This window comes from Bidens hawaiensis, unplaced genomic scaffold (assembly GCF_021521415.1).
Source record: "Bidens hawaiensis isolate Kalapana, Puna unplaced genomic scaffold, B.hawaiensis_p1.1 tig00002181_1, whole genome shotgun sequence".
Classification (NCBI taxonomy): Eukaryota; Viridiplantae; Streptophyta; class Magnoliopsida; order Asterales; family Asteraceae; genus Bidens; species Bidens hawaiensis.
Window position 1 is genome coordinate 1,611,403 of NW_027491116.1, and position 26,169 is coordinate 1,637,571.

A 26,169-nucleotide genomic window follows, 5' to 3' on the forward strand; every position below is an offset into this window, starting at 1 on the left:
AAAGTTAACAATAATGCTTTTAAACAAAAGTTCGGTTTTTGGTTCGGTTCTCAACTCGGGATGAAACCGAGGCTAGTCACCACATACCCAATACCATGGAACTAGACAAATATGAATAATAAACTAAAATATGTAGAAGTTAAGCAAGTATAACAAGTTATATGGTTAGATTTGTTAAATATATAAACAAGGACTACAAAGTCCTCCATGTAACCTTGCCTTATTAGCCCGACATTTCAACCGGCCGAGACCGGAGAAATGAAAGACCGAAGGTAAACAAGGAGTGTATATTATATATATGTTGTAACATCAAGCTTTAAGTATTGAGAAGTTAGTTAAAATGAAAGATTAGCTTATGAAGAGCAACCTTAGAATTCAAGAATTTGAGAGAGAAATGAAGAAATGAGCAAGCACAAATGAAGAAGATGGGTGTGTATATATAGGGTAAGTTGAATGGGTCTTTCATAAAGGGTGTTTCATGAAAATGGGTTGGTTATAGACCCAAGAAAGCACAAACTACAAATGGGTCCTTCAAGTCTCCATTTTGGTAGTTTTAGTTCCTAGAGTTCGTTTTGGGCGTTTTCGGGGAATTTTAAGAACCGAAAAAGGTATTTTTTTTATCCAACAACTATAAAACAAATATTTAACATACAATTCGTCATTTTGATAATATCGAAAGGTTCGGGATACAAAACGGGTCGGGTTTACATTAAGAATACAAGTATAAAATAACCCGAAATTGACAAATGTCACAAGCACCTTAAATATAATAACGAATTCAGATTTACAATATTTAATTTTCTTATTTAAATATATATCCCAATATAAATTATCGAAATAAATTTAACGGGTGGAATTGGTCTTGTATAAGGCCCAGAGGTATATGTAAGGGTTAACGAGTGGCATACCATTCCCTTCATGGATTAAGGGACGTTAAATGCAAGGAGAGTTAAAATGTTAACGAACTTTAAAATCGTCTACACACAAACAATAATTTAAGAATCAATCTACATTAAATAAAGAGAGGTAAAACGGTTAAACAATTTGCTTAGGTCATGGGGTATACATTCATGCCTCTTAACTCCATGTAGACGCCGCGTCACCCACTTCACCTATTTTTACCCCATCTCACCTAAAGAAATGGTTTCACCCCACTTAACACCTCCTCAATTTAATTTAAAGACAATTCTTAAATAATTATGTGTGAGTGTAGAGGATTTTAAAGCCCTTAACATTACATATCTTGCCTTTAACGACCCTTAACCCATGAAGGGTGTGGTTTCCCTCTCGTTAACATATGCCAAATCAGCTTTAACGCACTGGACGTGTAGGTCTCCTAATAACCGGATCTAAACATCGAACATATTTGCTCTTGATAAACGATCGAGAGGGCTAGACAGGTGCAGTGAAATCAAACGATCTAACAAAAAATATAAAGATAATATAAAGGATGATGAATGACTCCGTATTGGTTTAAAAGTGATGAAATATATTAAACGAACCGATGCCACCCAAAGCTAGCTTCCCTTGGGTGGTTGATTACACCTTTAAAAACACACACATAAAACTAACAAATGTTCCCTATTTATAGATAAAGATATTTCTTCAAGAAGCTTTCTCCTCGTTGAAGCTAAACGCATGCATCGAAACTCTCATTGTTGGGTCTATACTTGATGGTTTGCACTTAGTTAAGCTTGGTTTTGTGTTTTGTATGTAAACCGAGATCCTTATGGATCTCGGTGGGCATTGGGCTTTTGTTGGGCTAGTATGTTGGCTACCTTATATATAGATCTCTTTGTATAGGGTTTAGTGGTTCGTTCAATTGGTTTTTTTCTTTTTTTGGTCGTCTAGTATCATTGGTGTATTAGACGTGTATTGTAAGCATAGTGCTTAAGCACCCGACGTTAATAATAACGTGTGTTTTGAAGCAGTCCTTGTGTTCTGTGTCTTCTTGATATTTGTTCTTGAATCATCTTGTGTTGGATTTCCGCACCAACATCAAGATCAGTTGATATCATATTGAAAGATCCTCCATGGGACTTACACTCATCTCGGATCCGGATTGCTCGCCGACATTGACCAATTGGTTGACCGAAATATATTTAATAAGTTTCTCCACATTGGTATCGCAAGCCACAATTTTTGGCCTTACAATCACCCATTTGATTTATGATATCAATTGTTTAACCGTGTCACACATATTTATGAATCACCCCATAAAAACCGAAGCCTCTTTGTTTCAATTCACCCCCTCAATGTATGACCCACCTAATTTCATTCATAAAGGAGTTCTCGCTTCTTTATCCATCTCAAAACTTAAGCTATATAGGTTGAGATGAGCTCTAACATCCACATAAATTGATCTCGAATATCGGCTTCAACGATCGAATGACAAAACTTATTATTTCCTTTTCAAATCCAAATCCAATTTGTTAGAAGTTCACCACACGGATGCAACTTCCCAAACGTCCTGAAAAAAATATAAATAACACGCTTTGAACAATCGGCCAAAAAATGACAAAAACCCAATCAATTTTAACTTTCTTTAGTCTTTGTTTGGATCAGGCCCAAAATAAAGTTCCAGCAACCCAATTAGGAAAGTAACAAACTAGCATGTTTCTTGATCAGTTTGGGTAGCCCATACACACTAGGAAAGCGGGTCAATAATAGATGAAAAAAAAGGGTCCATTCGGAAGGAAATAGTCCAACAGGCAGCCCAACATATAGAAGTCCCATTATATGGGAACCCTATCTGCTAGCAGCACCAACTATCCCTGGTCACTGACGCTGCTACCGGTTGCCAGAAATATGTTCTGGTGGCTTCAAAGAGTTAACCGGACTGAGCAAGAAACAACATCAAAAGAACACGACGCCTAAAAGAAAACATCACCATCTTCCGGTGATAAAGTCGTAGTCGGAAATCTTCGTATGAAAAAACATATAGATCCAGCCTGTAACATTTGTTATTTTTCAAACCCGAAAACTGGACCAGTTTTAAATTTTTGATTTTCATGAACGATTATTTATTTATTTATTAGTATTATTATTATTATTATTGATTTTTATTTGTTAAGTTAATACCTCGATTTCAACACTATATTATTATTATTATTATTATTGAATCATAAATAATTAATTTCAAGTTACTAACATTATTTTCATATGTGCAAATACTTGAATATATGGTCATTTCATTGTTTACATGTGTAATCAATAATTTGACATGTTGAACCGGGTATGTATAGATTAATATTTTAACATGTAACATAAATAGTTATGGCATCTTAAATTAATTTTTATCCTAGGTATTTTACTTGGCATCTTTTATTAAAAGAAAAGAATCTTTCTAGCATATTCCAAACACAACTTTCTCTCCAAGACTTACCTACTTAATCCTCTTTTAATCACAACTATATATAATCCCTCGTTTTCATCTTTTTCCTTTGCTCGTTTATCTCTTCTTCTCTCCCTAAAGCGTTCCTCCAAGTAAGTTTATAATCTATGTTATTCATATTTTCTTTGCCCTTAATCATGTTTTATGTGTTTGTTCTTCATCAGTACCGGCCCAACAATGGAGGCAACCCAAGCACAAGCTTTGGGCCACCTGGTTTTTAAGGCCTCATATTTTTTTTAAAGTCATTTATATAAGTAAGATTTTATTTTAGTCTATGAAATAATAAGCATGTTTGACCCATGAAAGAATAAGCATGTTTGTAAGAAATTTTGTGTTCTTTTATTTTAGGACGTGTCTATTAAATTTAAAGAATAAGAACAAATTCAAATATTCAAATTATATTTCAAATATCTGAATTTACCCATCTACTATAAAGATAAAAGATTTATAGTCACATTTCTATTTTCTATTTTAGGATAATTAGGAGTTTGTTTTCACCTTTATTGTAAATGCTAATTTGTAGTTGTACCATACCGTAAATAGCCCTTAGCCTTTGTATTCTTTAATTATATATATAGTAAACATATCTTCATAAAATAATAAGTTTTATTTTCAAACCATTACACTAATTCTTTAAGTGACTACAAAGAAGGCTACACTTATAGATAGATATTGACGAATTGTATTTGGTATCAATTATAATCTGTTAGCGATTTTAAACGTTTAATAATCCAATTAAATTTTCATGTATAGCACACATGTATATAGGGGGGAAAATAGCATCCTTTTTGCAAGCTAGGGCAATAATGAAACTAACTAAAAAAGAGGCACCAATTTTTCGTTTCACTTTAGGCCTCAAAAAAGGTTGGGCCGGCACTGTTCTTCATTTCCTCTTATTTTTCTTTCTTTCTTTTTTACTAATGGTTTTAAAACCATCAAATAATCATGTATATGATCCCACCTAGTCAATACACCATGGTGTGTTTGGTGGAGGACAAAAAGAACATAAGGTTGCAAGATGATCTTTAATTGTCACACTTAACAAGTTCTTATGTTCCTGAAGTTTTTATTTTGTTTAGTTTATTTTGATTCAAGAACCATATGGATTTTGATGATACATGATCAAACATATTGTATTTATCATACCAAAAGTGGTTCATAATTTTCTTTATCAAAATCTTTTCAAAGCATCAAAAACGTTGCTGTTTACGATGTTCCGGATTTGATAACAGAATTATTCGACAAAGGTTGATCAATAAATTGGTCATAACAAACTAGAAAGATGCAAGGCCAAATCCTATAATTAAATTTATTGAGTTACAGTCTAATGACTGTTTATTTGTACTTTTATTATTTCGTATGGCTTCATAATCATTATTTTAAAATTAGTGAGCAGATTTGTACCCTCTGTGAAGATCGACTATTTTAGCTTATCTTGGGTTTGAATCTGGGCAAACTTTATGAAGAAAAGTTGTTCCTTACATATTAATTTAGTTGACTGGAGATTTTTATAATTTTTGAGAAATTATTAATATTTTTAAACATTTATGCAATTGGTGACAGAAATCTGTCCAAAACTGATTTCATTTTTCTTGTTTCTTTTTCAACTTCTACCTGTGTTATTTTAATACATAATGTTTCTTCAACCTTTATTTATCCAACACACTTTAAAGAAGCCTTACTTACTTGGATTTAGGTATTACCTGTTATGACTCACCCAAGCTTAATCAAAAACCCAATCTTTTCATTCACCAATCAAAGTGAGTAATCACACTCCCCCTTTCTATTTTACATTTTGGGTATTTTATGCGTACACAACTTTATTATTTATTTACTATACAAGTATACACTCAAACACAATTCCACTATTTGCATGATATTGCTCGATTAGTTGCTAAATATTATATGACTATGTGCTTACAGTTTTTATGGTTGGCTGGCATCTCATCCTCATCATCATCCTCATAATATGATCATACGCCGTCCGGGTAAACATGCTCGAATCTAGTGGTATGTTGAAAAGACGCTTTTATTTTATGTTTTGCTAGTTGATGCAATACACATTATTGTAAGAAATTTTCATTTTATCATTATACATATCTCAAAACTTGTGATTACTTGCTCAACATTATTGTTGACAAAATATATCTATTTTTACGCATATCGCATGTAGCTACATGGGATGATTGAAGATGCAAGACATTAGTTATACCTTAGGTTCAATAAAATAAAGAACAATTTATATGTATTAGTTAATGTAATAGTTTTGGGATAATTTTTGATTTGTGAAACTCTTGTGTACGACGATTGTAATAAGTAAATTAGATATTGACACTTTATATTTATTTGAGTATCTTTTAGCTATGATACAAATATTATCGCACCCCGTTATGTTCCGCCGTTAGGTTGGGGTGTGACATAGCCCGCCATACTTTCAGAGCCGTCAAATTCCTTCTCATTATTACCTACATCCACCCTTGGTCGGAAAATGGTCTTCCGACCGGCCACACTTCAAACGCCTTCACCGGACATAGAGCTCCCACCAGAAAACCGTTCACCATCAAACGCTGTCACCAACCACTATTACCCACCACCTGCTGCCACCGTGGTTCATAACCACTAGCAAACTGAAACCGTCACAACCACCGCCGTTGCATAGTGACAAACCTTTATCGTCGTCGTCATCTTCGTCACAAACCACCGGTTATCGCCACTTCCAGGCCATGGCATCAGCTTCTCTTCCTATTCGCTCTCACACCAATGCTACTGCCATGAGACAATCGTCATTCGAGCGAGGTCACCGGCCACTCTCCGCCACCTGAGCGAGATCACCGGCCACCCTCTGCCGCCTGAGCGAGGTCACCGGCCAACATTCTGCCGGAAAATCGTGTTCCGGCAACAACACACTTTCATCAAAAACCTATGAATACTTCATTAAAATCTTCAAACGAACCTTTAAACGGGGCTGAGAATCTAGATCTACACACAAGATGAACTCCGAGAACTAGAATTTTAAGCTTCAACAGATCTTCAAAAAATTGGCGTCTCAGTTCGGATAATCGCGGAACTAGAACCCGAATATCAAGAACAAAGTTGAATTAATTGATTCGACCCATTCTCTACCATTTGTAGGTCTCCTAATAGCCGGTCCTAAACATCGAACGAATTTGCTCTTGATAAATGATCGAGACGGGTGCGGTGAAATCAAACGATCTAACAAAAAATATAAAGATAATATAAAGGATGATGAGTGACTCCGTAATCGGTTTAATAGTGATGAAATATATTAAACGAACCGATGCCACCCAAAGTGAGCTCCCATTGGGTGGTTGATTACACATTTAAAAACACACATATAAAACTAACAAATGTTCTCTATTTATAGATGAAGATATTTCTTCAAGAAGCTTTCTCCCCGTTGAAGCTAAACGTGTGCATCGAAGCTCTCGTCTCGGATCCGGATTGCTCGCCTACATTGACCGATTGGTTGACCAAAATAAGTTTCGCCACATTGATATCGCAAGTCACAATTTTTGGCCTTACAGGACGTTAAGGATACCCCATGGTCTTAGGGTGAGGTAGAGTAAAATGGGGTAAAGTAGATGATGTGGTGCCTAAGTGGAGTTAAGGAGCAAGAATGTATACCCAATGGCCAAAGGGAACTTTTAACATCCACGTAGGTGCAATAATTATGGGAATGATTGGAGATATTACCGGGCGTGAAACTAGACTCGGAGAAAGATTCTTGGAAGTGGAAGCTCGGTAATAATGGTACCTTTAGTTATAAATCTTGCAGGTCGGCATTTCAAATTGATAGGGGACCGAGTCCGGTTTTACACTTGATTGGATTAAATGGGTGTCGTTAAAGGTAAGCCTTTTTGGATGGAAGGCATAAATGGGGAACGTAGCAACATTGAAGTGCTATGCAAATGTGGGGTCTAAACGAGATAAAGTGGTGCATGTTATGTGGTTCATTAGTTGGTGGAAAATATACTACTATCATGCTATGTGGCTTTGGTCATTTGGCAATTTGTGAGTACTTGGTGTGATTTACCACGGTCTATGCATTCGAGGTGAAGGACTTGTTAAAGATTTATCTCAATTTAAAGGAACTTGAAAGCAAACGAAGGCAGTTTAGTGATCATCCTCACGGCGTGATGGAGCTTATGGAAGACGAATGAGAGCATTTTCAACAATACTCAGGTGTCAATTAATAGAATTAAAGATGTAAAACAGCTCTCGTTTATATGGGTAAAGAATAGGGGGGAGAATAGTCGGCTTAGATTGGGAATAAAGCTTTGCATCATAGATCACCTTGTTTCGATTGTTCCAAATAAGTCACCAAACAGTGAAACCTCAATTAAATCCTTTTTCTTTATCACCCATCTAGAGAAATCCAACAATTCCATAATATTTTTTGGACCCAAAATAAACGGAAAATCCACCTCCAACCAATGACCAGTCAAATTCCAAATCGTTAAAGCAATACTACACTCACCAAAAGCTCCTCCACTTAATTCTTACAAATCGGACATAAAATAGACGGATTATCCAAAACTTTAGCAGAAAGGTTAAAATAGACGATCCAAAAGCACCCGCCAACTTAAAATATTAAACTTCTTGGGCATGAATTTATTCCACCTCGTAATGCGAATGGCACCCGGTAACTCTCACCGATCAAGAGACTTTCTAATATCTAATTTCTTAACCGAAATAAAATATCCAGCTCCAATTTCTTTAACCGAAAAAACTAAACACTGCTAGTCTAACCTAGAAAAAGAATACTCTTAAAAGTGTATCTGTATCTGATTCAATACAAATCACCACTTATACTGGTTGAAGTACCAACGCTAACCAACTAACTCCCTAATATAAGTCATCACATTGGCTTTATACACTAGTTACTCATCAGTCATCACTAGTCTTCAACATATGGGAAATAAGATCAGAAACTGCGAAAAAGAAAGAAGAAAGAAAATAAAGTCTTCAACATTTGGTCATTTCCATAGAAAACAAAGTACCAAAAGATGGTCTCAAAACTCCTAAAAATGTAAATGACAATATAAAAGGAACAAAACTCCTGTGGCTAATGCTTAGGAGACAAGATTGTCCTCAAGAGACAGGGAAGCAAGCTGAGCCGCAGGAGCTTGGTTCTGAACATTCCTCAAAACCTCCATAGCCTCAGAAACCTTCGCCTTCAAAGCTTCCGGTGATTCCAACAAATGCAACACCTCTGTCTGGTCCATCTCCAATAACATCCCTGTCACTTTAGCAGCATTCTCATGCTCCAACTCATCCACCAGTGGGTACAGATTCTCACCCAACATCTGTTCATTGTTACATATTTTTTTAAACCATAAGTATTAGAGCTAAACATTAATATTATTGTTAATAAACAAATAACAAAACACAACATACCATCCTCTGCTGCTCAGGAGAAGCATTAGCAAGGGCAGAAGTCAGAGCTGTGATCGGCATGGGCTGGTCTTGAGGTGACACGCCACCGATCTCATATGGGACGGGGACCACTGCCACATTTCCATCTGCGCGTCCAGGATAACGATACATACGCCCCCTTGGAAACATCTGTTCAAAAAAACAAACCATTTCGTTTTCATCCTAATCCGCGTCTCATCCAGATTTAGTCCCTAAACATACCTGCTGTTGCATCATTGGAAAAGGCTGCTGCTGCTGATTTTGCTGCACAGTACCACGCCTCCCACCAACGCGTTGACCCTGTTGGCCTTGTTGGGCGACCGGAAGAAAGAAGTTTGGCATACCTGGCCTCATTCCAGGGACCAGCTGTTGTTGGTAACCAAAACCACCCTATAAAAGATCAAGTCAAAAATGCAATATTTACCAAAGACGACAATTACAGGCATAACTGGAAAATGATACCGTTGTGCTAGCTTAAAGCAAGTATAACTCATCTCTTGCATTTACTAGCATAGATATCCTAGTCCAGAGCATATGGTAAAATGAACAAACAAACAAACGTACCCAGTGAAATCTCACTCATAGATATGCTGGTGGTTGGGTCTGAGGGAGATGAGGTCAAACCTTTTATCTACCCAGAGGATAGAGAGGCTGCTCCACCCCCCGGCTCCAAAAACCTTCTTTTACGTGTATAATATAGTATAGTATAGTAATCCAAATAACATAAAATGTAGCTTAAGGAATTAAAGCAACAACCATGCAAAAACTAGTAAGGCTAATAGTAACAGCAGATAGAAGAGCAAAAAGACAAGACAAGTAGAACTAAAATCTTCGCTAAGACAATGCTAGCTAAGGCAAACAAAAGTGTTAGCAAAGCTAAGGCCCCAAGACAGATCTAAGACATATCTAATACACTCCCCTAAAACTCCATAACCTTAAATCCGCCTCCAAGCACTACTATCCAGTTATCCCTGAGCATGCCCTCAAAGAGATGCAAGTCTGTTTATAGTAATCGAAAGAGTACCGTACCTGGGAAGGAAGCATAGCAGGAGGAGCCTGCCCATAGAACAATTGCTGCCCGATACCGGGCACACCAGGCGGATACATGTGCATACAAGGACCTAATGAAGTTGCCATAACGGGCCTCATTTGTGAAAACTGGGCCTGTGGAAAACAGTTACTAAAAACCGAAAAAATAAAATAAAATAAATGGACGACAAACGTCAAGACGTTACCTGCAGCTTTGCCCTTCTCTCTTCTTTACGTTGAGCGAGTGCAACATAAAGTGGTTTGTTAGCAATCATCTTCCCATTCATCTCAGCAAGCTATAAATCACCATAATCAAAGTAAATTAATTACCTCACTAGTTAATGAAACGAACATTGATTGAACTGTTCATGTTGATTATGTTCGTTTATTTAATAAATGAATGAACATGAACAAAACCTTTTGTTCATTTAGTTAAATGAACATGAATACATCTCTCAGATTAATACTCACATTTACATTTAATTGATGTTTGCTCAATTATGTTCGCTTACATTATTCATCTACATTCAGTTATGTTCGTACATTTAAGTTAGTGAACCATTCTATTAAAAAACTAGCATAAACGAACACGTACACGTTCATTTTCTTAATGAATGAACCAGAACAAGAAAATCCGGTTCTTTTAACTGTTCACTTTTGATCTTCGGCTAAAGTTGGACAAACAAACCATACAATGTACTGAATGTAGCACAAACATATTACTTACAGCTTGAGAAGCCTCTTCAGGAGTGGAAAACGCAACAAAACCAGAACCTCTGCTATTTCCATTAGGATCCAACATAACCTTATAAAACAGATAAGCATCTCAAGTTAGATATAAACTCTAAAACACATATCAAAACATTCTATCTTATTGGAAATTACTAATAACTAATAAGCAACAAACCTTGCATGAGGTAATTGTACCATACTCAGAAAACAGTTTCTTGAGCTTATCATCATCAATACCATCATCCAAATTCTTCACATACAAATTCACCCCTTGATACTTCTCAGCAGCTTCTTTTGCACTCTGCTCAAACCGACTCTTCAACTCAAGCTCTCGCTCTGACTTCTTCTGAGCTTTCCCAACATACCATTCCTTATCATCAATCTTCTTACCATTCAACGACTCAACCGCACTCGCAGCATCATCAGCATTTTCAAAATTAACAAACCCAAAACACTTGGATTTCCCATCTGCATCCCTCATAACAACCGCACTAGTAATCGTACCATACTCACCAAAAGTCTTTTTCAAATCTTCATCAGTAGTTGACTCGGGTAGGTTTTTGACATACACATTGTTGAACTTTGAAGTTGATGACGTGTCACATTCTTGCTTGCGAAGAAAGTGACCGACATAAACTTGTTTGTCATTCATCAACATACCGTTTAGTTTATCAATCGCATTCTGTGCAGATTCCTCAGTGTCAAATTGCACAAATCCATACCCTTTTGATTGACCACTTGAGTCGGTTGCTATCTTGCATGAAAGAATAGTACCAAAGCTCGAAAATGTGTCCTGCAACGCTTTGTTGTCGATCGTTTTGTCCAAATTCTGTATTTCAAACAAACAATTTGAATATTATAGTTAAAACAATAACAAATATACGTGTCACATTTTACCTTGATGAATATATTCGCAGTTCCACTTTTGCGAATACTCGGATCTCTGTGAGAATACATGATCCGAATCGACTTGCCATTGACGGGAGTAAAGTTCAGAACATTAATAGCCCTTGCAGCTGCAATCCAGATTAACATAAACAGTCAATTTCATTTCATCAACTATTTAAAATGAATGAATTTGCAACCAAAATAAAAAAAGACTATAATGCACTTAACTCATTCTCTTACAATTAATGCAAATTAATTTATTAAAAAAAATTCAGCCTTTAACATCTTCAATAAAAACATAAATGACAATTCCTCTGTTTTATTTGCTTTTGTTTTTTAAAAAAAAATATTGTAATCCACTTCATTCTCTTTCAATTAATGCAAATTAATTTATTAATAAAAGTTTTAGCCTTTTACATATTCAATTCAATAAAAATCATTAATAACAGTTCCTCTGTTTCATTTGCTTTGTTTTAAAAAAAATCCCTAACAATATTTTGCAATTCCAGATGATCAAAGCAACAGACAAAATCAATGTATTATTTAATATTATAATAAAGACGCTCCTATTAAATTAATCAACATCAAATATTCAAATTACAATAAACAATAAAAAATAATAATAATAATAATAATAATGAAGGTGAAATTTACCATCATTGGAATTGCTATAGTTAACGTAACCATAACCCAAGGATCGCCTGGTGCTGAGATCCCTACAAACCCTAACCGTAACTACCTGTCCAACCTGATTAAACAGATCATACAACTGTGAATCAGTAACATCATACTCCAGGTCCCCAACGTACAACGACGTCGTTCCAAACGTCTGATTCGCCGCCACGGCACCGGCAACCGCCGTCGCGTTGATCGTCGCCGTCGCCGGCAACGGAGGCTGCACGACCTGAATCTGCGCCATTAATTGATCCTCGTACAACTAAATTAACGTAACGTAATGAATTGTCTGAGATCCGATGATTGGGATCGGAGAATACGAGGATGAAGGAATATGATATAATAATTTGTTTTTTTTTTAATAATTGTTATTAATATTTTCCGGGAGGGCAGACGGAACTGCACTGCTCCGGCGAGAAGAAAGTGGAGGGGTATATATAGAGGACAGAAAACCCGTGAGTTTCAGATGGTGTGAGGGTGGATCTGGACCCTTGGATTGGAGTTTGTGGGCCACCTGGCAGTTACGGTTAGATGGCACAATGTAACGGTATGGATGACAAGACACGTGGTCAGAAATGACTTGTGTCATAAATGAATAAAACTTGTATTTTTAATGTTTGTTGAAAGTCAAGTGTGGGCCATTGGTCAACGGCTAGGTGAAATTGTTGTATGAAAGTATTATTAATATTGGATTTATATTTATTAAGTCCGAAATGAGGAGCATCATTCATATCTCTTAAATTTGTGTGAGAAGAGTTGGTAAATTATAGGTTGGGATTTTAAATGCTTGTGATTGTAAATTATACGGTGGAGAGAGAAAAGATGGTGAGTTTTTGTAAATTTGGGGAAAATGTAATGATTTTTTTGTAAATTATAGGATGAAGAGAAAAAACTGTAATGGTAAAAGTATTAAAAAAATATTATTTAATTAAATAGAAGAGAGAAATATAATGTTTTTAGTGTAATTATAGAGATGAGTATGAAGATAGATTGGGAATGCTCTCACATTAAACCATTTCACTTGCTTTTCAAATTGACGTTGAAGAAAAAAAAACCTCTTTTGGTGCTACAGTAGTAGCGAGCGTCGAGACTCATTGTGTGACGCCATAACCTTTCTTAACGAATCATACTTATTCACTTATATTTTATATAATAATTGTATTGCTGGTTAAACTATTATATATTTTTTGAAGAAAAATCTAGTGGGAGTCACTATGCATGACGTTATTGTATGTTTTTTTTCCACTTTTTAGTTAAATTTTTACGCATGGTTTTTGTTATAAGTTATAACTTTGAGAAAACATTTAAACGTTTTAAGAATTATTAATTTTATTCATATTGATAGTTTTATTATTTATTCTTTTTATTTCATCTGGATTTTGTCAATAATTAAAGTTTAGGGGTTCAATTAAATAATTAGAATTTGCAATGTATCATGTGATGAGCGTGTTTTAGTATTTTACGGCACGAATTTGAACTTTGTTCTTTGTTTCCTTTTTTATCATCATCATCAGGTTACGTTAAAGAATTTCCAAGCATAAAGTTTTCATGACTCACCTTCTTTAACGGTTAAATGGACATATATTGATTTTATTTTTGACGATTTCATGCACGCATTAACTCACCTGGTCATTTCTCAAATAAAGTTCTTTTAGGTAAAATTGTCTTTAAAGTATTTTATTCTTTGCATTCTGATTATATCTTAAGATTATATTCTAATACACCTCTATTCACACCAATAAATAGTTCAAACGGAAACCGTCGGTTTCAAGTTTAAAACTGTCGAACACATTAGTAAAATTAATTCAACGGCATATGAAACAAAGAAATTCACTTTATTTTTATTGGAATCATGCTATCATTCATTTCATCGCCAGCACCTCTTGCTAAGATTTAACCGGCCCTGTTTATAGTTTTAAGTTTTGCTTTTCTTTTTCATCAATCAATACATGTTATTTTGATTATTACTATTCATTTAACCTATAGCCCTGCTTGCGGTGCGCACATATGATGTATATATGTGTGAACCCTCGGGTGGGCAAAAGTGAAATTGCACTAATTTTGACGTTATTTTACTAATCTCGTGAAAATAACGTTAAAAGTGACGGACGGTTAATCAGGCATCATGTAGTGGCGTTGATAGCCGAAAGACAAGGGTACATGCACCGATCAGCCGGTGTCCCGATGATTGAGTGCTATGTGTCTTATGTCCAAGGCTTGATGCAAAACTACTATCGAGCCGGGGGTCTCACCGGAAGCAGCCTCTCTATCCTTATGAGGTAGAGGTAAAGCTGTCTACATCTTACCCTCCTCAGACCCTACTATAGCTTTGCTATTGGTGGGATATACTGAGTACGATGATGATGATGATGATGATGACTATTCATTTAACCGTCCGCTGTATATCTACCTGCTATGTTACGGTAGTGCAACAATGTGGATTTAGTTTGTATTGGCTATGTTCGTTAAAATACATACACGAAATTAAAAAACAAATTAATCTATTAACCTAAAAAACTGTATTGACGCTTTCCTAACTTATAATTGTAAGGCCAAAATTGTGACTTGTGATATCAATGTGACGAAAATTGTAATATATTCATGCTCAAACTAATAGTTAGAGTGGGCGTGAATTCTGGATCCAAAACGAGAGCTTCGGTGCACGCGTTTAGATTCAACGGGGAAAAGGCTTATAAAAGATTTGTGTTTTGCTATTATTATGGTGTAATCAACCACCCAAGATGAGTTCACCTTGGGTGGGATCGGTTCGCTCAATATTATCAATATTTTAAACCGATTACGGAGTCACTCATTATCCTTTATATTATCTTTATATTTTTGTTTGATCGTTTGATTTCACCGCACCCGTCTCGATTGTTTATCAAGAACGAAATCCGTTCGTTTGTCGGATCCGGCGATAAGGACCCTACAAATGGTATCAGAGCGGGTTTTAAATAACTGATTCAAATTCGTTCTTAATATTTGGGTTCTAATTCCGCAATTACACGAACCGAGACGCTAATTTCTTAAAGTTTGTGAAGGCCCATTGAAGTTTTAGAAATAAAGTATGAAGATCTTGGAAATAAAGTTGGAAATAATCGTGCTAGAAGTTCGTCTATGTAGATCTGGGAGTTTCACGACAAGTTTAAGAGGTGATACTGGTTTTCCGGTCGCGGGTGGCCGACCACCTTGCTCAGGCGGCGAAGGGTGGCCGGTGACCTTGCTCGAACGAAGGTGGTTGTGGCGGTTTTAGTTGGATGGTGAGTGTGAAGGTGGTAGGATGAAGAAGGCAGAGGTTATGGGGGTGTTCTGGCCAGAGATTGTCATCGGCTAAGAATAAGCTCCAGTGAACGGTTTTCCGGCGGAAAGATCCGGCTCATTTTACCGGCGAGGAGTGTCACACCCCGACCAATGAAGGCGGAAACGTCGAGGCGCGACATGATTGCTCGTTGCACAATGACACTATAAAGTTAGAATATATAAACAACTCATTTAAATCCATATCATCATAAATAACACAAAAATTGTTCATACAAAATGCCAAATAGATAGATAAACAAATAACTTGTTCTTTTATTTTCTAATATCCTAAAGCCAAGATAATAAGTTTCTTCAAGTAATCCAATAAAGCTAACATCAAACCTGTAACATTGCATAAAATAGAGTTTGTCAACACGAAGGTTGGTGAGCAATTTTCATAGTTTTGGACAATAAGTATATAGTATGAAATCCACAACTAGTATATGAAAACAATAAATAATAGCAACAATTTAGATAAATGAAACCGTCAATAAGAATACATTGACGACAATAATGAAATCGTCAATAAGAATACATTGACGACACCTTTCTATATGGGGATACCATATATACTCGGAATTAACGTATGATCATACTTTGATGAGGCTACCCGCCTTAGCATTCAAGAGGCTACCCGCCTTAGCATTCAAGAATTTACACATAATCATGTAAAGCATATAACACCAAATCGAGCATTTATTTAAGTAAACATATACAATACGTGTTGTGGTTTAAGACTCAAGTATAAATCATTTGAATTTGAATAAGTATGCAATGCCACCCCCAAAACGAAAGATGGAAAACGGGGGATGAATAAGTACTCACATTAACAAGTAACTTGAAAGATAGTGTCGTGAATAATCGGAGAGATCGGTTTAACGAGCAAGACCTATATTAAACGGGTCTTGTGTTAGTAGGTAGTCTTGGAAGGGTTTAAAATAAAATACATGACAAATAAAGTAAATAAATAAAATTTAGGATTTAAAATGTAAATATTTGAGAAATTAAAAAAAACGAGTTTTGTAAAATAAGTTTACTCGAAACCGGGTCTCGGTATTCTATTCATTAGTTTTTTTCTTTTTTTTACTCAACCTATGTTAAGTAATAATGTGGGTTAAAATGCGATACTGCAAAACCTTTGGTTATAAGAATACCAAAACGAGGTTTAAACGAGTGTTCGGGTTTGTCGGTTCGAGACTTGATAATTGACCAAGCTCACAGTTAACTTCCCAAAATAATAAATGTTATGAGATAACTCAATAAAATCAAAATAGACTTAACCAAGTATGTAGTTCTATTGTGAAGAACCTTAACGTTCGTTAAGCGAGTATACGACCTTATCGATTCGAACTTGTTATAAGATCAAGTTGGTTACCGACATGCCAATTATGTTTAGAAATTACTAAAATTGATTTAAAATATAATCTTGAAGAAAAATATGAGTTTTGGTGGCCAAAAACACACTTGTGTGTCTTAAGCGAGTGAACTCGGTTTAGTTTAGTTTTTGGTTCGGTCCTTGACTCGGAATAAGACCGAGGATGGTTACCACATACCCAATTACCATGGAACTTGTAAAATAACTTATAAATAATAATACTCAAGTTTTACATTCAAAAAGTTAACAATAAAGCTTTTAAACAAAAGTTTGGTTTTTGGTTCGGTCCTTGACTCGGAATAAGACCGAGGATGGTTACCACATACCCAATTACCATGGAACTTGTAAAATAACTTATAAATAATCATACTCAAGTTTTACATTCAAAAAGTTAACAATAATGCTTTTAAACAAAAGTTCAGTTTTTGGTTCGGTTCTCAACTCGGGATGAAACCGAGGCTAGTCACCACATACCCAATACCATGTAACTTGACAAATATGAAAAATAAACTAAAATATGTAGAATTTAAGCAAGTATAACAAGTTATATGGTTAGATTTGTTAAATATATAAACAAGGACTACAAAGTCCTCCATGTAACCTTGCCTTACTAGTCCGACATTTCAACCGGCCGAGACCGGAGAAATGAAAGACCGAAGGTAAACAAGGAGTGTATATTATATATATGTTGTAACATCAAGCTTTAAGTATTGAGAAGTTAGTTAAAATGAAAGATTAGCTTATGAAGAACAACCTTAAAATTCAAGAATTTGAGAGAGAAATGAAGAAATGAGCAAGCACAAATGAAGAAGATGGGTGTGTATATATAGGGTAAGTTGAATGGGTCTTTCATAAAGGGTGTTTCATGAAAATGGGTTGGTTATAGACCCAAGAAAGCACAAACTACAAATGGGTCCTTCAAGTCTCCATTTTGGTAGTTTTAGTCTCTGGAGTTCGTTTTAAGCGTTTTCGGGGAATTTAGTAACCGAAAAGGGTGTTTTTTTTTATCCAACAACTATAAAACAAATATTTAACATACAATTCATCATTTTGATAATATCGAAAGGTTCGGGATACAAAACGGGTCGGGTTTACATTAAGAATACAAGTATAAAATAACCCGAAATTGACAAATGTCACAAGGAGCCGGTCACCGGTGACCCGTGATGGTGGTTCATGCCGAGAGGATGATGATTGGATGTTATGTAATCGTATTTTTTTTCTCGATGAACGATTTTCAGGAATCGATGTGAAAGGTGGATTGAAGATGATGTTTGGAGGGTGCTGTGGGAGAACACATTTTTTTGGCAAAAGGTGGCCGGTCACCGGTGGTTCAAGGTGGGTGACGGCTGGATGTCACATGAAGGCCAGGTTTGATGATAGATGGATGTTCAAGATGGTCTGGTGACGTAGGCTGTCGTGGTCTACTAAAAAACAATTAATTAAGACTTAAATACCTATAAACTAGTACGGGTAAGTAAGGTCGTCTCCACAGGAACTCAAGGAAAGTGCTAATTTTAATATGACTAAATTAATTAATTAACTACGGCGGACAGACGATGTCAAGCGGTTTTTAGAAAAGCTTTAATTGAAACTTAATTATTACTTAAAAACTTTGCAAACAATATTAATGAAAACATTCATTCTAGGTTTGGTTAATGTGATATTCAACTTAATCCCAAATTCCCTTGATTACGCAGTAATTACTAAACCTAATAGTTTGATTGTGATGTCAAACGATACCCTAACCGAATTGATGACACAATTGAACTCGGTTTACCTAATTACCAACTTATATTTTTTAAAACCAATGAGGAAACAATATTTGATGATAACTAATCAATGCCACAAGAGCTCAAACCCTAAATGTTGATGAACATAACCAAACAAATAATGCATCAATTAATAATCCCAAACACAAGTTGTTTAAATAATCAATCAATAATTAAGCAAGACCAAAGCAATAACTCAATCAAGCTCATAAACCTTAAGTATTAGAATCTGGTCAGAAGTTAAAATACACAAAAACCTTACCTAGAATGAACAAAGAACTTAGCCAAGCATCGACATATCGATTATATCACTTATCTTAATGAACATGCAAACCCGAGATGAACCGGAAGCCTTGGAATGATGGAAGATCGTCCTAAGAAGCCTCTTTTGCCTCTGGAAGTCATATATAACCGAATGAGGAGGTTAAAGGGTTTATATAAGGCAAAACCTAAATTTTTGGCCGACTTAAGCATCTTCGCATATCGCGAAGATGTCCAGGCATGCTTCTTTGCTTATCGCGAAGGACAAAATAGTCGCGGCCGACATACTGCAACTTCGCGTATCACGAAGTTGCCCTTCTTTGCATCTTCGTGTATCGCGAAGATGTAAAACTTCATATTTTTCATTTTTCTTTTCTTGAATGCCTCGTGATGCATGCACGTCCAATCTCTCACTTCTCGATTTTCGTTCCAAGCCCGTAAATATCCTCGTTAAACTCCATAGCTTCCAATATCCTAAAACACGTAAACAATGCTTGAAGTACCAATGTTCATTCAATTATTTAACTAAATATAACTAATTAATATATAAAACTAGCTAACTTTTACCCAACCATCACCTGGGATGATGGAGTACAGCGGCGTCTGATGGCTAACCGGCCGGAGCACGATTTTTGGTAGGCTGGACAGTAGTTGGAGATGGCGGCTGACATAATGCTCCTAAGGTTTGTGTTTTGATCTCTCATGATATTCTATTTTTTGGTTATTACGTGTTAGGCGACAAGCTGGCTTTATGAGTTCTGTTTTGAGCTTAACAATGACCTGTATTTAATTTTGATTTGGGTTAATGGACCATGAGTTTTGGGCTGCTAACTTTGTTGGGCTCAGATAATGTTTTTTTTACTCCTGGTTAACTTTGAACAACATATATTCTAGAGTTGATATTTCTGCTAGTTATAAGGAATGCTACTTTTAGGCAGAAAATGATTTTTATTTGGCTTGGCAAAAGAAAGTCAAAATTGATCGGGTCTTCGTCATTGTTTGATCGGATGTTCAAAGCTTGTTATTAATATATTATTTTCAAGACGTTAGGGAAGTTGGATCCGTGAGGTGAACTTTGAACAAATTGGATTTGGATTTGAAGAGGAAATAATAAGTTTTGTCATTCGATCGTTGAAGCCGATAATTCGAGATCGATTTGTGGATGTTCAAGCTTATCTCAGCCTATATAGCTTAAAATACGAGAGAATGAATAAAGAAGCGAGAACTCCTACATGAATGAAATTAGATGGGTCATACCTTGAGGGAGTGAATTAAAACAAAGGGCTTCAGTTTTATCAGGTGATTTGTGAATGTGTCACATGGTTAAACAATTGATATCATAAGTCAAGGGGGTGATTGTAAGGCCAAAAATTATGAATTGCGATATCAATGTGGTGAAACTCGAAATATATTTATGTTCAAGCTAATAATTAAAGTGAGCGTAAATTCGGGATCCGAGACGAGAGTTTCGGTGCACGCGTTTAGCTTCAACGAGGAAAAGGCTTCTAGAAGATTTGTGTTTCGCTATTAATAGAACTTTATTTGTCATATGTATATGTGTGTTTCTATGGTGTAATCAACCACCCAACGGGAGCTAACCTTGGGTAGGTTCAGTTCGTTTAATACTATCAATCTTTTAAACCGATTACGGAGTCGTTCATTATCCTTTATATTATCTTTATATTTTTGTTCAATCGTTTGATTTCACCGCACCTGTCTCAATCATTTATTAAGAACAAAATTCGTTCATTTGTCGAATCCGACGTTAGGGGACCTAAAAAAAATTAAAAAATAACATACTAAAAAGTCCGTAACTGTAACGATGGATAATTCGTTTGGTAATACCAACGACGTAGCGACTATTCAACGCGAGTAAGGTCGGTATCGGCTACGTTCGTTACGGTACCAAAACTAAACCTAGAAAATAAATTTGTCAAATTAACATATTTAAAATAAAAAACCAAAAAAAAGTATAGGTTTATAACATATTGTAAAAAAAGAATTAACATATTTAAAACAATGTTTATTTGTAGGGTAAAACCGGGGTGCTCGTTAAACCCGAACGTTGTGACGACGATTCGATCACAGTCGCTTGGTATTGGTTAGGTTCATAATGGTACCAGAATTAAGAGCAAAAGATAAATTCATCAAATTAACATATAAAAAAAACAAAATATGTGAAATGAATTTAATTCGGTCAGTAAAACCCGAGTGTTGTAGGTCCCTAGCGTTGAGATGGTAGTCGACGCGAATTCGGTCGGTTTCGGTTACCTTCATTACGGTACTTGAATTAAAACAAAAAGGTTAGTAAAATACGGCCCTTGTTAAAAGATGAGTGTTGTCGGTCCCAGATATTGAGTTGTTGAGTGTATGCGAATTCTGCTGGTTTCCGTCATGCTCGTTCTGTACCGGAGCTAAAAAAATAATATAAAATTGAGGTTGACCAACGGCGTGGCATCTGCTGGTAAAAACTTGGGCGTTGAGGCGGTAAGTCTACAGGAATTTGGTCGGTTTCTGTTACGTTTGTTATGGTACTAGAATAACAAAAAAAATTGATGTTTAGGCGGTTTATGTTATATTCGTTACGCGATAGTTGAACTTAAAAAAACAAAATTTGTGGACCAATACGGTGCCACCAAGCTGTCGAATAAGACATTGACAACACCAAAGTTCGTATTTATTATATAGTACGATATAATAATAGCTACGTTAGATCTCGTGTTACACACGGACGGAAAATATATAAAACTTCATATATATGTGTGTGCATGCGCACACGCATATGTGTGTTATATACATTTTAGTGAATTATAAACGCCACATAATCTATTATTATCAATGTTGTAAAACTCCCGAGTAGGCGACTGAGTACTCCCCGATTACTCCCCACCTAGATCGAGTACTCCCAACCTCGGTCGAGTACTCCTTAGGTATTTTCCGAGTAATCCCCAACTACTCCCGAGTACTCGCAACTCCCCAGTCGACCGCCTAGGACCGCCTAACGACTTTTACAACATTGATTATTATTATTATTATTATTATTATTATTATTATTATTATTATTATCATCACATTTTGTTTTAATTAAAAGAATCCAACATATAAAGACAAATAGAGAAAAATAACAATTTGAAAAACATAATTATAAGTTATCTCACATATTTCTAACTTATACCAAGAAACAAAAAGAACATCTTAATCTTAATATTATATTAAAGCAAAACACTATGGACACATGATATCTTTCTAAATTGTCCACATAGGATGACACATAAGCTATTTCCAAATTAAACCCTATTTAAATCTATTAAATTAATTTGCTACATTTATTATTACTTTTAAAATTCATAAATTAAATTTTCATTAATTCTCATTTAGTGTGATTTCCAGAAATAAAAAAAAACGTTTAAGTTTGTTTATTTATTACGCCTTTTAAACTAATTTTTAAATATTTTATTTCAAAATATTGTTATTATATAGATCTTTTTGATTTGTGCAAATCAACTAATATATGCATAAACTATTAAAGGTTTCTTTTCGAGCGTGTGTATATCTAAATACTCAGAATTTGCCTTAAGTGAAAATTTATTTAAATTTGGCTTAACTCTTGATTTGGTTTACCATTTTAAAACCTTAAAGTTATCCTTTAATATCATTCAATTAATATGGGAAAACCACATATGTTGTGTACAATGAGATATTTGAAGGTTTATGAACAATTTTTGTATTTAATCTTTATTCAAATTTATAGAGAACGTAATATTTAATTTCATATATAAGAAAATGTTGTACAATCCTAAATTATACCACGTATATAAACATATTTTCTGTTGATATTATATTCTTTATCCAGCTCATGTATTACACGGGTTACTAACCTGGTATTAATTAAAACTTCATCATCTACTAAATTCATATATTGTAAACTATAAAGCGTAAACATATAGATATTGTAACATAAGATGTTTGCTATAAAAACTATTTTTATGGAAATTATAAAACATTTATGTACACAACATAAAAAATATTAAAAATATGAATATAACAATGACATATAATTATGATTTTTATTAAACCACACGTTTAATAAAGCAACAATATAATCCAAACTCGTGATTTAAACTACCATTTCAATCCAAGCATCCATACATCCAGTCCAAACATTTATAAATAATTTCTCAAAATAAAAAAAAATAAAATAACAAAGTCTCAAAATTTTAAAAAATAACAATGAAAACAATTGTCTTTGTTACTCAATAAATGATGATTATAACTATTTATTTTGAAACATTTTTCAACTTAGGAGTTAATGCTTAAAATTAATGTTCAAATTAACACGTAGAAATTATATAATTAAGAAATTGATAAGTTAGAAGCCTACGATGACATGCTAGTTAAATACCATATAAAAACTTTGCATTGGCTTAATAGTGTAGTAAGATATTACCTACTTAGAGACGAAAAGCCCGTCACAAATGAGCCCTCACCACCAAATAAACAAAAAGTCTACACAAGAATCTGTAAAAAATGATAATTAAAGAAGAGTTGGAACAAGATATGAAATCGACAATACCAATTGAAGAGCACAATACTTCGTCTTTGACACACAAATCATCAATATGATGATCTGAATACAAAATACAGAAGATCCAACGAGCCACGATACACGAACAAGATGAACGCTACCAAACCCTAGATCAATCTAACAACAGTAACAACTTTTGAGAGAGAGAGCGGGTCCAGTATATCTATTATCTGCCTATACCTCTATTATATAAAACCTGGAGAAACAGTTTTACATAGCAGGCCTTGTCTTTGACACTTAAGCCCACTTCAGCCCATGAACACTTCAGCCCACATCAGCCCATTAATCTTCTAGTATCCAAGTCGATTCCTTTTTTTTTAACACACACCTCAAAAATAACATTGAATAGAAGTTAGAAAGTAACATATTAATATTGAATTGAAGTTTAGAAAGTTAACATATTAATTTTATACTTTCAACACCCCCTCACAATTCAATGACTAAATACATCAAACAAACACAACTTATTACAAAGTTCCATATGTTGTTTAATTAGCAAACCCTTAGTAAACATATCTGCAATTTGTTTTTCAGATTTAATTGCAATAGTTTTAATTGTACCTCTTGAAATTCTCTCTCTTAAGAAAAATAAATCTAATTCAAAATGTTTTGTTCTCTCATGAAAAACAGGGTTGGCTGCAATGGAAATTGCAGCCGTATTATCACAAAACAAATTAATAGGAATACTAACCTTGATTTGAAGTTCAGACTACAAATTGATTAACCACATTACCTCAGATGTTGCAGCACACATTGCACGGTGTTCTGATTCTGCAGAAGACCTTGAAATAGTTGGCTGCTTTTTGCTTTTCCATATAACTAAATAATTTCCAAAAAATACACAATATCCCGTACCGGATTTCCTTGTCTCCAAACATTTAGCCCAATCAGAATCTGAATAGGCTCTTAAATCAAGAGACTCACTTTTAGTAAACAAAACTCCTTTTCCAGGAGCACCTTTCAAATACCTCAAAACTCTTAAAAGCAATTTGTAAATGTGAATTAGTTGGCTTATGCATATATTGACTTAGATAATGTACAGAGTATGCAATATCAGGTCTGGTATGAGACAAATAAATCAGTTTTCCCACAAGCTTTTGATAACCAGTTATATTAGACAAAACAATATTATTCTTTTCACATATATGAGTTATCACAAAGTGTTGTTCTAGAGGACTACTAACCGGTTTGCATCCAGTCATGCCATACTCAGCAAGTAGATCTAGACAATACTTTCTTTGTGACAAGCAAACCCCTTATCAGTTTTAATAACTTCTATTCCAAGAAAATACTTAAGATCACCAAGATCTTTTATCAAAAACTTGGTTTTGAAAAATTCTTTTACTTTAATTATTTCTTTATTACAACTACCAGTTATCACAATATCATCTACATAAACAAGTAAAACAATAAACAAAGAATCACTTGTTTTTAGAAACATGGAATGATCACATTGACTTTGTACAAATCCTAATTCAAATAATACATTTACCAATTTTTCATTCCACATCCTAGGGGCTTGTTTTAAGCCGTATAATGACTTCTTTAATTTACACACTTTAGTTTTCCCTTTAGAGAAATACCCTTCAGGTAATGACATGTAAACATCCTCATATAAATCACCATACAAGAAAGCATTGTTAATGTCAAGTTGAAAAATTGACCAATCATTTTTAATAGCAATAGATAACACACATCTAACTGTTATCATCTAAACAACATGTGAAAAAGTTTCAAAAAAATCAACCCCTTCTTTTTGATTAAACCCTTTAGCTACAAGTCTAGCCTTAAACCTTTCTACTTCTCCATTTGACTTATATTTAATTTTAAAAATCCATTTACGTCCAATAGTTTTCCTATTAGGTGGTAATTCAACCAACTCCCATGTATTATTTCTATTCAAAGCCTCAATTTCATTATTCATAGCTGCAACCCAATTAGGATCAGTTACAGCTTCTGAATATGTTTTTGGATCACAACTTTTATCTAAAACAGAAGTCAAACACATATTTGAAAATGATAAATTTGAATAATTAACAACCTTTTCAAGACCATACTTGACCTTACCTTCTACAACAAAATCTTTTAAAGTTTTAGGAAAACTAACATTCCTAGTAGATCTCCTTAATATAGTTGGTGTATTATGTTCTATTTCGACTTCTATTCCCTCAGAAGCATGATCATTATTATTATTGTCATTAGACACAACACTACCTCTGTCTACATCCCCAACCCCCCTGGAACCTGATTCTGAACTACCAGGCTGCTGATCAATATCTGCCCTGCCCTTAGTAGTACTAGAACCATTTCTAGACTGCTGAGACCGATGGGTAGAAGTTTCACATCTATTATGACCAGCAATTATCTCATCATTGGGAATGGTTTGGTTATTAGAATGTTTAGTTTCAGATTGATCATACAGATAAAAAAAATTTAAGTTGTTAACTTCAGAATTAATAGTGTCAACATCCTTCAAAATATGATTATCAACAAATGGAAAAATAGATTCATAAAATTTCACATCTCTAGAAAAAATTATTTGTTTTTTTATCTAAACTCCATAATTTGTATCCCTTTTTTTCATTAGAATATCCAATAAAAACACACTTTTCAGCATGACTTGAAAACTTGTTAGAGTTATTTAAAATAGTACTGAAACAAAGACAACCAAACATTCTTAGATGACTCAAGACGGGTTTAAAACCATACACCAACTCATATG

General features: G+C 34.6%; 1 protein-coding gene across 1 annotated transcript; it reads right to left on the reverse strand.

Moving 5' to 3' along the window:
• Positions 1-8,364: 8,364 nt before the first annotated feature.
• On the reverse strand, positions 8,365-12,398 carry LOC143608975 (polyadenylate-binding protein 2-like). The gene is made up of 9 exons (XM_077083860.1): positions 12,134-12,398; positions 11,489-11,607; positions 10,767-11,420; positions 10,587-10,664; positions 10,066-10,155; positions 9,860-9,994; positions 9,053-9,220; positions 8,813-8,980; positions 8,365-8,721 (listed from the first exon to the last, which is right to left on the reverse strand). Exons 1-9 carry the CDS (start codon positions 12,396-12,398, stop codon positions 8,488-8,490), a joined length of 1,911 nt encoding a protein of 636 aa, XP_076939975.1. The 3' UTR covers positions 8,365-8,487.
• Between the last annotated feature and the right edge of the window lie 13,771 nt (positions 12,399-26,169).

Excerpts from the sequence above, each read along its gene's own strand:
- LOC143608975 (XM_077083860.1), bottom strand. The coding sequence starts at position 12,398 with ATGGCGCAGATTCAGGTCGTGCAGCCTCCGTTGCCGGCGACGGCGACG. Across the intron at positions 11,421-11,488 it reads CTGCGAATATATTCATCAAG|AATTTGGACAAAACGATCGA; the intron begins GTAAAATGTGAC and ends TTTGAAATACAG. Across the intron at positions 10,156-10,586 it reads CTGAAGAGGCTTCTCAAGCT|CTTGCTGAGATGAATGGGAA; the intron begins GTAAGTAATATG and ends GGTGATTTATAG.